The sequence below is a fragment of the Ostrea edulis genome, chromosome 7 (genome assembly GCF_947568905.1).
Source record: "Ostrea edulis chromosome 7, xbOstEdul1.1, whole genome shotgun sequence".
NCBI lineage: Eukaryota > Metazoa > Mollusca > Bivalvia > Ostreida > Ostreidae > Ostrea > Ostrea edulis.
In genome coordinates this window covers 56,799,386-56,813,357 of record NC_079170.1, presented here as the reverse complement: position 1 = coordinate 56,813,357, position 13,972 = coordinate 56,799,386, and the positions used below count along the sequence as shown (strand labels likewise).

Below are 13,972 nucleotides of genomic sequence, written 5' to 3'. Positions count from 1 at the left end.
ATGTAGAGATGTTACAGTTGAAGCAGATTATTTAAAAATCATTATTCATCGATCTAAAACAGATCAACTTCGAGAGGGTTCTGAAATACTTGTATCGAAGAAGTTTACTTGCGCCTGTCTTTATAGCATGTTTTTACGTTTTGTGTCTGAAGCAAAAATTGATTTGTCTTCTGATCATTTTATTTTCAAACCTATTTTCAGGTCGTCTGGCATCGCAAAGTTTATATGTAAAAATAAAAAAACTCAGTTACACGGCAGCTAGACAAAATATAGTTAGTATGCTGAAAAAAGTTGCACCACATTTGAATTTAGGTCTTCATTCTTTGAGATCAGGGGGCGCTACTGCCGCAGCTAACTTGGGCGTTAACGAAAGGTGTTTGCAGAGACATGGAAGATGGAAATCCGCATCTAGTAAAACATTTATGTTAAAGATTCTATTGAAAAGCGTTTACAAGTGTCAAAGAAGCTAGCTCTTTAGTTTTATTCATTCATATGTACGAGCACATTTATTTTTTTTAATCACTCCCTTTCTTTGGTGCTTTTCTAGGTCATCTCGCACGGTGCGCTACAATGCAGTTTAGTAAATTGTTTGTCTTTTCATTTTATTATCAGGTGTATAATAGCGAAGTGTGGACTTGTAATTTCTCGCGTTACGATAGTATAGCGAGAAATATTTGTCCTAACATGTTTAGAATTTCAATAGCGGAAGTGTCGTGTGGTTATTTTGAAAAGTTTACATAGCAATGACCAATGAGATTTAAGTATATTATTATTACGTGTTCGATTGAGAATCTCGGGGCTGTATTGTCACTTTCTAGCGCACGCTCTTCTTGAGCAAGTCAAGTTTTTATTTCAATGTTATATTTGTATTAAAACAGTAATTTCTTTTTTGTAAAAATGAGGGTCCGCCATTTATTTTGTTTACCTCGCACTATATTGCCGTGGACACACAGGTTTCCATAGTTTTTCACAAACGTTGTGGTTTTTATCTATGGTTTTTCCTGGGCGGCGAGGGAAGCACATTTATAGTATTTTGGAAATAATGTAAGTATCACGAGTGTGTGTTTTGTCAAACAATGCCTATGATTGCTTTATATTACGTGTTTGTGGTATAGGCCTATGTGTACTCAAAATAAAATAAAGGCGTCATCTCGCACGGTGCGCTACAATGCAGTTTAGTAAATTGTTTGTCTTTTCATTTTATTATCAGGTGTATAATAGTGAAGTGTGGACTGATAATAATACTACGTCAGCTGTAGACCAAGCTCATACTCTCCCTACCAAAAACGCTAGCCTGTTTCCGTTGAAATTATATATTTTACAGGTACATAATAGTGATGATGAATTTACTGAACCCAAACACTGGATTTTCACTAAAATCTTTCGTCTTCCATAAAAAGACACGAAGTTAGGTGTTTAGGTGAAAATGTCTTTTTTTCTGTGATGCATATACTATCTATAAGAAATATATTGATTTTTGCTAATTCACCTTTTAGATTTAGACCAAAAATAATAATTGTAACTATGTATGATATGAAAGGGCGAGTTATCTCTAGAGAGGGGACGAGTTGTCTTCGCTTGTACCAATGGCATATTTAGAGGGGACTAGGACCCCCCCCCCCCTTTTATGCCACAAATTGTGAGTATAAGTCCAGGTTAGGCATAAAAAACGGCTGAGTACTTTGGTGAATACTTTACTTTCACATGCCCCTTCCCCCTCGGAAATCCTGGATCCGCCGTCGAATCCTGCGTTTGTTTCTCCGGGCTCTTGGTTTTCCAACGGTCATGTTGATCCCAACGTAAATTTTTGTTCACGTACGAGTTTTATCTCATTCTATTTGTACCTCTTTTCTCGTAGAATCTGTCAAAATTGCAAGTTTCTCTCACTGGACGACATGCTGCACTATTTACCATAGGCGCATGCGTCCGAAGACCGAAAGGAGGAGACTCAATTTTTTGGGTGTCGTTTATCAAAATGTATTAATTTTTGCATTAAAACGAGAATTTTCAACTTTTGACAAGTGAAAAGTGAAGATTACGAACAGCGATTAATCTCATAACTCCTATAGGCAATACAAATTAAGAGTTTGGCACACAAGGACCCCTGGATATACTAGAGGTGGGATCAGGTGCCTAGAAGGAATAAGCATCCCTTGCCGACCGGTCACACCCGCCGTGAACCCTATACCTTGATCAGGTAGACAGTTATCCGTAGTCAAAATAAGTGTGCCAAGAACGGCCTGACAATCGGCAAGTGTTATTTTCGCCAATCAATACATTGAACTATGCAACAAAATTTGATAAAGCTCTGGGAAAATGGTCAATTCATGATTTTTGCGCAAAATGAGCTGTAGTGTCTCTTTAATTCAGTTTTGGTCTCATTCTCACCATCTGTTCCTTCTATAAAAATTAGTCTTAGATCAAAAGAGAGCATATCTATATTTTATGGCCCAGGTTGTTGGAAGTAAAAATGTAAAGTCAGCTCTTATGTATTATTGCAAGTTGTATAAATGGACATCACTGTAGAAAAGGATAGAAAAATCTTTAGAATGATCAAGTCTTACACCCTGGATCCTCTCATTACTAGGGTGGTCAAACCACTGAGCTACCCTGACTGATTATAAAGGGTCTCTAGTGTGGAGAAAGGAACTGAATAACATGACATATGCCCGAAGCAACGATTTAAAAAATATCAAAGACAAACACATTTTGACGTCATATCAGTTTATATTAGGTAAAACTACATGCACTAGTAAAAATGTAAAAATCTAGGACAGTATAACCTACAGTGCACAGCACCTTTGACAAATAAATGTTCTTATCCCACAAACTGTCTGCTCACACACAGGAGGAAGTAACAACATTGCAGAGGTACAAGTTGGTCCCTTCAAATCTACCTATACCTCATTATCACAAAAACAATGGGACTCTCTCCATAATAATACTCTGAAAGTTTTGTGACAAATGCAAGCTTTATCAATTCATGCTTATAGTATATATGTCTAAATTGTTGTAAAAGTGACTATACATGATGTCCCATATGCATGCAGGAATATTTAAACATTCTGACATAATGAAGAATATATGTACATATGAAACACAGTCAGAATTTCACTTAGTAGAAAAAGTGTTCCTGTGTTTATAAACATTTTTAAGGTTGAAATATACTACACTGTAGATTCAAACATTTAAAACAAGAGGCCCATGGACCACATTGCTCACCTGAGTCACCTTGACTTATATTTAAAGATTTTCCCTATATATTCGCAGGTAAAACTTCAATCCCCTATCGTGGCCCCACCCTACCCCTGATTTTTACACACTTGAATCTGAACTATGTCAGGAAGCTGTCATGTAAATTTGAATTTGTCTGAATTGGTGGTTCTTGAGAAGATTGTAAAAGATTTTTCATACATATTTGCATGTAAAAATTTGATTCCCTTATTAGGACCCCACCATACCCCAAGGGGAGGGGGGAGGGGGGGCATGACTTTAATAAACTTGAATTTGCACTATGTCAGAAAGTTTCCACATAAATTTGCACTTTTCTGGCCAAGTGGTTCTTGAGAAGATTTTCCATATATATTCGCTTGTAAGACTTATCCCCTATTCTGGTCCCAACCAACCAACCCCCGAGATCATGATTTTTTAAAACTTGAATCTGCACTACTTCAGAAAGCTGTCATGCAAATTTGAACTTTTATGGCTCAGTGGTTCTTAAGGAAGATTTTTCCTACATATTTGCATGTAAAACTTTGATCCCCTATTGTGACCCCACCCTACCCCTGGGGGCCATGGTTTTAATTAACTTGAATCTGCACTATGTCAGGAAGTTGCCATGCAAATTTGAACTCTTCTGGCCCACAAGTTCTTCATCAGAAGATTTTTAAATGACTCCAGACTATTTTTACCCTTCATTTGGACAAACGTGACTCCCTTCACCCGTAGATGATTTGTATAAAGTTTGAATGAAATTGGCCCGCTGGTTCTGGAGATTTTTAAAGTTGTCAGTGTATTTTTGCTATTATCTCTCCTTGGCATTGCCCCTCATTTGAACAAACTTTAATCCCCTCTCTCCTTGGCATTGCCCCTCATTTGAACAAACTTTAATCCCCTTCACCCAAAATTATTTGGTTGAAATTGGCCAAGAGGAAAATTTGAAAGTTTACAACCACACTAATGAAAAACAAGTTTTGATCAGAAAAGCTTACTTGAGCCTTCGGCCCAGGTGAGCTAAAATATATATGAGGCTTTATGAACTTACTGTATATATCAATCAGTTACATATTCAACTGTATGATATGACACATTCTTATCAAATAAAATTTTCTTCAGCTGCCATTTCTATCAATTTCTGAAGACTTATTTTTTGTTAGAATATAATTATAATTCCCCCCCCCCCCCCCCAAATCTTCAGGAAAGAAAAAGTTTTTCACATATCAGCAAACTGTAATAATAGATTTCCAAATTTCATACTTGAAATTCCTTAATTTCTATCTTGATTACACACTTTGTTGAACTTCAGTAGTTTGGTATCTTGAAAACTAATTTTACTCTAAAATATAAACAATATTTTATAAATGATAGAAAATCCAACCACTTTATTACATAAATACATCACTTTGAATATTTAAAAATACATAGATATATATACAAATAATGCCTTTTTGATAAGAATTTTTATCAACTGTAACAATGGTGAAATCCATTAAACAAGATGTACTGTAGTAATACTACAGATAAGTACTATGTCTTACAACCTACTATTATTAATGCAAGTCCAATCTTTTGAGCATTACTTATGATAAATACATATGACACTTCTTCTGTGGAGAGCATTTCATTTCTACAATATGAGCAAAATCTTATCACACAAAGAGAAAACTGAATGATATCATGAGGATGAAAAAAATAATGATCATCTATCTATATGTACTTTGGCACAAATATACAACTCTAAAATAGCAAAAGCAACAGCATGTGTGCTGCATAGACAGTCAATGGTGGCTGATATTTCAGTGGCTCAATGATTTGGGATACTCTCAAAGTCAGATCTAAACAAAACAGCATAATTAAAGCTTTGTAAAATATTATATCAAAATACATATGGATAAAATTACTACACATAAATCCACAAAATACACATTATCAGCAGCATTTTCATTGGTTGAAATAAAAATTTTGTTTCATGAAATATGGCACACAGCTGTCTCTATATTAAAAGAATATATCACCATATGGAAAATAATAGCATATATGACAACCAACAGTCATGGCAAGCATCAGTAATTCTTTAGTCCAATCACAAGTCTAAACTGTAGTTCAGCAGTTCTCAAGTCCAACCAAAAGTCTAACTTGCTCGTCAGCAGTTCTCAAGACCGTACACAAGTTCAACTTTGAAGTCATTAGTTTTCATTTCCAACCACAAGTCTAAATTATAAGTTAACAGATCAACTTCCAACAAAGCTTCAAGGAAAAATTAACAATACACTTCTGCATCCATTGCGAGTCTGACTTGTTCCAGTTTGTAAGTAAGTCGATTCTTCTTGGCAAATTCATCTTCTTCTAATGCTACCATGATCTGATAAATTAAATCACAAAAGGTACAAAAAACTTTTCTATAATCATTGTTTTCTCAATGAAATTGAACAAATTTGTGTCATATAGAAAATGCGCATGAACTTACATCTTCGTAGTACTGCTGAATATATTTGTAAAGTTCATAAAGGGCTGCTGTTGTGTTGAAATCATCTGCATGTTGCTTAAAAAAAAGTATACAAATTTAAGTTTCTTTTCATTTAAGGCCAACATCTTTAGCATTTAAATCTGTTATCTACAACGGCAAGTAGTACTTCCTGTAAGTGAAAAAAGTCACACTACTAAACAAGAGGCTGATGGGCAGTAACAACCAAGAACTTGAAATGATATGATGTGATCTCTAAATTCTGGGCACTGTATGTGTTTCCAGGTGAATAGACACCGTGCAAAGCGTTTGAATAAATATTATCAAGGAATAAAATTATATAGCATGATACCATTTAGATTGTCCAATTTTGATTGAATAACGTTTAATTGTTAGGTAGTTTATATAGGAGAGTTGCATGGACACCAAGACCCAAAATCTATTCTATAACAACGGTACATAATACGCCTGTGACAAGCTAATATAGGTTGTTTTTCTTACACCATGATTTGTAGAACTTGGCTTCAAGTAGTATCAGCAATCATCAGGGTGTGACATGCCTTCTTTGCATCGTAGCAAACCATGTACTCTCAATGTAATATTTTCACTTGGCATAAGATGTATGTGTGTGAAATTTGATGGTCCTAGCCCCAACAGTTCGGTCTGTATCCTGCTACTATGACCTTGACCTTGAGAAACAATAAGGAATCCTCCACTCAGCATAAAGTGTATGTGTACCAAGTTTGACTGTCCTAGCCCCAACAGTTTGGTTTGTATACTGTCTACAAGGTTTTCCTACTAAGTGATATTGTGACCATGACCTTGAAAAATAAAAGACATCTTCCTCTCATTATGATGATCAAATGTAGTTAGTTACAATATACGGTTCGGTTTGTGTCCTGCCTACAAGGTTTTCCTACTGTGATACTGCGACCTTAACCTTTGACCTCTAACCTTTAAAAACAATAGGCATCTTCCTCTCATCATGGTGATCAAATGTACCAAGTTGCAATATATTGGAGCTTACGGTTCGGTTTGTATCCTGCCTACAATGTTTTCCTACTAAAAAGATACTGCGACCTGGACCTTTGACCTGGTGCACCAATCTATCTGACATGTGAACTGACTATGTATTTCTCCGAAAGTGAGGTTGAAACAAAATGTTGGTGCAATATCTATCTATGATGATAAAAAGTCCAGGAAACCATTTGATTTACTTTTAGCCCTAAAGTTGGTCATGGTGTACCAATGAAGTTGAAATGTTTGAAATGTGAACTGATTATGTATTTCTCTGAAAGGGAGATTGTGACAAAATTTCAGAGCAATACCTGTGACCATACCAAAACAAATCTGGAAAACTGTTTGACCTACTTTTACCCCTTTAGTACTGTAGGTCATAGTGCGGCAATCTAGCTGAAATGCTAACTGCACTTGTCTTCCTCTTCCTCCAAGAGGAAGACCTTAACTAAATATCAGGGCAATATCTGTATCCGTATTGAAAAAAAATCCAAAAACATTCGGAAAACTGTTTCACCTATTTTTAGCCCAAAAGTAGGTCAAGAATGGACCAAACCAGCTGAAATATGAACTGAACTTGTATTCCTGAGAGGAAGCCTTTGACTAATTATCAGGGCAATATCTTTATCTGTAATGAAAAAAAGTTTGGAAAACTGTTTGACCTAATTTTAGCCTAAAAGTTGTTCATGGATGGACCAATCCAGCTGAAATGCAAACTGAACTTGCATTTCTCCAAGAGGAACCCTGTGACTAAATTTCAGCACAATATCTGTATAAACTGTTTGACCTATTTTTAGTCCTAATGTAGGTCACGGACAGACAGACCAATCCAGCTGAAATGCAATCTGAACTTGTATTCCTCTGAAAGGAAGCTTATGTGTAAATTTCTGGGCAATATCTGTATCTGTAAGGAAAAAAGTCTGCAAAACTGTTTGACCTACTTATAGCCCTAAAGTAGGTCAAGAATGGAACAATCCAGCTGAAATGCAAACTCACTCTTACAATTCTTGAGGGAGAAATTGTGAACAAATTTCAAAGTTGTACATGCATCCGTTACAGAAAAAAGTCCGGAAAACATGACCCCAGATGGACAGCCAGTCAGACGCACGGACAGCGCCATAACATAATACATCCCGTCTAATGACGGGCGTATAAAAATGAAGATTAACTTTTTTTACTCAATAATATTCAGTAATTAAACAAATTAAATAGTTAAATATCAATAGGCATTTTAAAATATATGATATTTCAAGAAACAGATTTTTTTTATACTCCTTATCTAAAGGAGTGGTAATTGAGAGCAATTAATTAACACTGGTAATCAATTACTACCGGTAATGAATTCTACTTTGCATTAAAAAAATCTCATCAGCAAAATTGCAAAGCTTAGTAAAATATACAAGTTGGAAATGTAGGTGGGAATTCAGAGTTATTGTGCATAGTTCTTTAATATATATAATATTCAACCCAACAATAAAATAACCATCTTCACAAGTCAAGGGTTATTGATTCGTTACCTCGCACTAAACCCTTGACATCAGTCGCTATATAAAAGTTTGGCTCATTAGACCATTATGCAATCCACTATGAATAAAACATCCAATGAAATTACTAGGGCTGTGCGGTGCACCGAAAATTTCGGTGCACCGCGATTCTGGATTTCGGTTCGGTTCGGTTTAGATTTTACATACACCAAAACAACAAATATGGCGTCCGAGTGATGTGCAGAACATGTGGTTTTTTATGCAACAGAGATTTAAATCACTACTGTGTTGAGAGTTAGCATTTTCACCACTCAGATACCAAAAAGAATATGGTCCGTAAGATCATTGCAGTTTATCTTTACATGACATATAGCATTTCTGTCAGTGGTGGAGTGAAATCAACATCGTAGGTAACGACACAGATTTCACAGTTAATATGAGAGAAGTAAATCAATAAAGGAGATATTTTCAAAGACTCTCAATTGATAGAATTGTTGAATTTTTACATATCAAAGAAAACCATATCATATACATTTTAGATTCACTATAGATTTGTTTAATAATCCAAAACTTGTGCACCACATTAATATTAAACAAATTTTAATAGACTGTCGGTGTTTTCTTTTTCTTTTATCAAAGTTATAAAATGCCATTATAAATAGATATGATGTTTACAAATGACGACATATAGTTATATAACTTGAATAAAATAAAATCAAATATGCTACTCATTAAAATTGCTAATTTTTGTGCTGTAATTAGATAAATTATACCCAACATGAATCGAATTGAAAATAACCGAGCCGTGCTGTTCCGAATCAAAACCGAACCGAATCGAGCTAACCCTGAATCGTCCCAGCCCTAGATATCACTGCATCTTGTTATGGTGTACATAGGTACAAATGATGCGATACCATGCTGCTGCATTGATAAACACGCGCAATTGTAATATTTACACCACTAATTACGTTTATTGATAGTAGATCAAGTTTGGAAACCTTTTTGCTTAAGACAATATTGCTTAAACGATTGAAATAGCCATAACTGTAGGTATCAATACACGTTTTTATTTGAATCTCTCGTTTTGCATTGTTATAAACATTCTCATTGGTTCCCACTGTTTTGTGGAAACAATCAGAACAAGCCCAACTTTTTGATAGTCACTGATGTCAAGGGATAGTGCAAGGTAACGAATCAATAACCCTTGACTTGTGAAGATGCAAAATAATAAGCCAAAATTATTTTTTCATTTTTACTGTATCTATTTCAATGCATTGTCATGGAGACAGGAGAATTTTTTTTGAATGATGTAATGCATTTTTAGTTTATGGGAGATATGGCCCCTGACCCAGAGGTCAAGAGCTTCAATTATTTTTAATTCACTATAACTGCAGAGTTGCCAATATTTCATACTCAACAAGAGTTGTTCTAATGGGACTAATCCCCCATCCTTCTCCGATACACCCAAAAGTGTGAGAGAAATATCGCAGATGGGATGAAAAATGTGCATACGGTATTTAAGAATTTGTTGCATTGATAGATGAAAATACTTAAAATCCGATTTTTTTTGGTTTCACATAGATATTTCACATTGTTGTAGTCTCTGTCTATCAAAACCATTTTTAGATGATGAAAGAACCTCCATCAATCAAATTTGACAGAACTTTCTTCTGACTGTAGTACTTTTAATTACATGTACATGAAATAGGATCCAGCATCATACACAATGACATATTATAATATCAAATCAATCTGCATCAAAAAGAGTGTTTCATAGTAAAATTACTGTGTAACCAATATTCAAAATATATGTATCTACTTGAATAAATAAAACAAATAGGTTTATATATTCCAAAATGTTGTTTTATCTATTTACTTCTGACAATCTGTGATGAGAACTAAATTTGCATATTGCATGATAAAATGTTCTTTCTATCAGTCATGGTATGTTACAGTATGTGCAGATCCAGGATTTTTGGTGGTGGATGGGTGGGTGGGGGGTGTCAAACTTTTGGCAAGAAAAAACCCAACTCTCTTAAAATGAGCATTAGAGACAAAATTAAAACAGTACAAAACTGGATACGGGCTTGAAATATCTACACAACACATACTGCAATTTAATCCAATTTTTCAATTATGTCCAAGAGACGTGAATTTTTAATTTTACATTATGTGCTGATGTTTCCTGGTATTATCTATGGTGTTATTTAGCCAACAAGATTGAAATAATCTTTTATCCCATGCTTACTCCTTTATCCAGTGGATATCACTCACTACATATATTTTAATAATTACACCGTTTTCCTGACATCACAAACAAACATCAATTTTACGTACTTTGTTTATAAAATGTCAGGAAGCAAAATTCCAAACAATACAGTAACGTAAAGGAATAATTGGTGTGTGTGTGTGTGTGTGTGTGTGTGTGTGGGGGGGGGGGGGGGGGGGGGGGGGGGGTGGGGGTGGGGGTGGGTGGTTAAAACTGTGATAAAAAGAATCTCCCATTATATGTGGTTTGATATTATTTATATACATATATATACACACTGTGATATATCCAACTTGTTGTGTGTTTTCTATCTCCTCACCAAGGCCCGGGGATAGAAAACGCACAACTCGTTGAATATATATCATATCAAACCACAAACCATGGGAGATCCTTATACTGTATACCAACTTTTAATTGTGTTTGAGAAATTTTTGTGAGGTTCATGAGTCTGTAGAGACCTGTTACCTTGGGATTTTTTCTGCATGATTCCTCAAGTAATTTTCATGCAAAACATTGTTTTCATAAAATCATCAACTCTGACCTTTAAGATTGACCTACCTTTGCTACATGATTCCGTTAAGATGGTGATTAACGAGCAAGGGAAGAAATAAGACCTACCCTGGATTCATCTGTCAGCAAGGCCGTCATGTCTTGGTCGCTAATAGCTGGCATCATCTTGATGTCCTGGTAGTATCTCTCCACCCATTTCTTGTACTTTGGGATATCTTTGGCATACAAGAGCTTACTAGAGGGAGAATTTATGCCAAGTCTATGTTCACTCATAGAACAACTGTCCATGAAAGTTTGAGCAACCACAGAAAGACAAGAATCCACTATATTGGATTTGTAAATGTCAAACACAAAATTTGGATTTTTTATAACATTCACCCAAAACCTCAGTGGAAGACTGCAATACAAAAACAGGAGAATTATTAAATAATTAAATATTAAACTGAAATTGAAGTGAACAGCACGTCAAGATTTGAATAAAAAATCATGAACTTCGAGACTAACCTATTTGATTTCCAGGTATGAACCACCTCTGTGTCCATAATGTTATGCAGAAGTGCTTGGTCATCAAGGAAATCAAACATGTATTTAATAGCCAATGGAAGCACAGTGCCACGGTGGGCAGTGCTGAATATTCTCTCAAACAGGTCATCCACATACTGCTGCAGGGTTCCCTGTAAATCAAGACAAAGCCATGTAATAAGAATATTGCAATACAGAGTGCAACTTATTTACCCAATTATTCTTCGCAATCCTTAAAGATTGTATTGTTAGCAGCAGCAACATCAAAGAGTATGATAAAGTAATCTATAAGATTTCATATGCAGGCCGAAGAATTAGTGATACATTTTCCTTCTAATAGCTAAGCTAATATTAAATATTATCCAAAACTGTTAGCTATTATCAAAATAACAGTTGAAACAAGAGGTACTGTGAGCAATGCTCAATAAGAATACCCCCCGCTTACCCCAATCTCCCAAAGGGTGTTGTTAATAGGTATAAACTACCTCTTTTCTGAGTGTAAAAAACAAATGGCATGACAAACCTTGGGTATTCTCATTTGTAGGGAGAAATGGATTATCTAGGAACACAGCATCTCAATGCGATGAAAAAAGCCGTTAAAGAATTTAAATGGAAACCATATTGCTACTTCGATGTCCAGTGTGCGTGACCTTTGACCTTATGACCCCAAATCGATAGGGAACATATTCATCCCATGGGTAGTCCATATGTATGATATGGTGACTGTAGGTGGAAAGGATAACGCTTTAGAACCCGGAAACCATATTGCTACTTCGATGTTCAGTGCGCTTGACCTTTGACCCCAAAATCGATAGGGAACATCTTCATCCCATGGGTAGTTCATATGTATGATATGGTGACGGTAGGTGGAAAGGATAACGCTTTAGAGCCCGAAAACCATATTGCTACTTCGATGTCCAGTGCGCTTGACCTTTGACCTTTGGACCCCAAAATCGATAGGGAACATCTTCATCCCATGGGTAGTCCATATGTATGATATGGTGATGGTAGATGGAAAGGATAACGCTTTAGAGCCCGGAAACCATATTGCTACTTCGATGTCCAGTGTGCTTGACCTTTGACCTTTTGACCCCAAAATCGATAGGGAACATCTTCATCTCATGGGTAGTCCATATGTATGATATGGGGACGGTAGGTGGAAAGGATAATGCTTTAGAGCCCGGAAACCATTGCATCTACAGACGGACAGTCAGATTCCAGTATACCCCCCCCCCCCTTCCAACTTGTTGCGGGGGGTATAACTAGTAGATATTTCTTCTTAAAACCCCTTATCACCCCTACAAAAAAAAACACCCCCCCCCCCCAAAAAAAAGCAAAACAAGAGGCCACCTGAGTACTAGTGAAAAAGTATCACTACTCCGAAGGGCTATATGAATGAAATCTAGAAAAAATTTCCTGTTCTGAATATCTAAGCTAAATTCTAATGTTCAACAACAGTATAAAACAAGATGTGTTCTTAAAAATTCAATGCCCTCAAAAGTGGATACACTGGTGAAAGGCTTTAAATAATATAATAGGTGTATTAAGATTAAAACATTAAAAGATATGACTAATTTGGACCCATCCTATAGATTGTGTTGTAAAATTGCCATTTTTGTACATCCTTTTCTGCTACTCCTAAGTATTATGCATTTAGATTTTATACAGTATCAGCAAACTCACAGATAAATACTGTATACTAAGTTTTGCCCCACCCTGGGGTCAGAACCACTACCCCAGGGATCATCAAATTTACAATTTTGGTAAAGGACTACCTGCTCTTTCTAAATATCCATTTAGTATCAATACCACTAAAGAAGATGTTATTTAAGTGTTTTACACATAAAAACTATATAACAAGTTTGGCCCCGCCCTGGGGTCAGAACCCTATCCCCGGGGATCATGAAAGATACAATTTTGGTAGAGGCCTTCCTGCTCTACATTACTATGCATTTAGTTTTTCTTACACGTGTGCGGTTGTAGAGAAGATTTTTGAAAATTGGTCAATTTTGAGGAGTTTTTGTCTCGCCCCCAAAGGCCCCAGGGGTGGAGGAACCCTGAAATTTACAATTTATGTCCCCCTTCTTCTAAAGATGCTTCATACCAAATTTGAAAAGAAATGGAATGACAGTTATCAAGAAAAAGTTAAAATGTCTTGTTCACACATTTAATAACTGATCATTTTGGCCCCACCCCGAAACCCTCGGGATCATCAAATTTATAATTTTGGTAAAGGACTATACCTGTTCTTTGTAAATATCTATTTACTTTCAATTTTGTATCAATAGCACTTCAGAAGATGTTATTTAAGTGTTTTACACATAAACACTATATACCAAGTTTGGCCCCGCCCTGGGGTCAGAATCCTTACCCTGGGGATCATGAAATTTAAAATTTTGGTAGAGGCCTTCCTGCTCTACATCACTATGCACTTAGTTTTTCTTACACATGTGTGGTTCTTGAGAAGAAGATTTTTGAAAATTGGTC

The 13,972-nt window shown here is 35.8% G+C and overlaps 1 protein-coding gene across 7 annotated transcripts in view; it reads right to left on the bottom strand.

Moving 5' to 3' along the window:
- Positions 1-2,707: 2,707 nt before the first annotated feature.
- Positions 2,708-13,972, bottom strand: part of LOC125653306 (plexin-A2-like) — a 157,341-nt gene continuing 146,076 nt past the window's right edge. For all 7 annotated transcript variants that reach the window (XM_048882707.2, XM_048882710.2, XM_048882711.2 and 4 more), the window contains 4 exons: positions 11,468-11,637; positions 11,072-11,360; positions 5,687-5,761; positions 2,708-5,581 (listed from right to left, as the gene is read on the bottom strand). In XM_048882707.2, the coding sequence (XP_048738664.2) occupies positions 5,480-5,581; positions 5,687-5,761; positions 11,072-11,360; positions 11,468-11,637 (636 nt within the window). In that variant the 3' untranslated portion in view covers positions 2,708-5,479. The remainder of the gene's footprint in view (positions 5,582-5,686; positions 5,762-11,071; positions 11,361-11,467; positions 11,638-13,972) is intronic.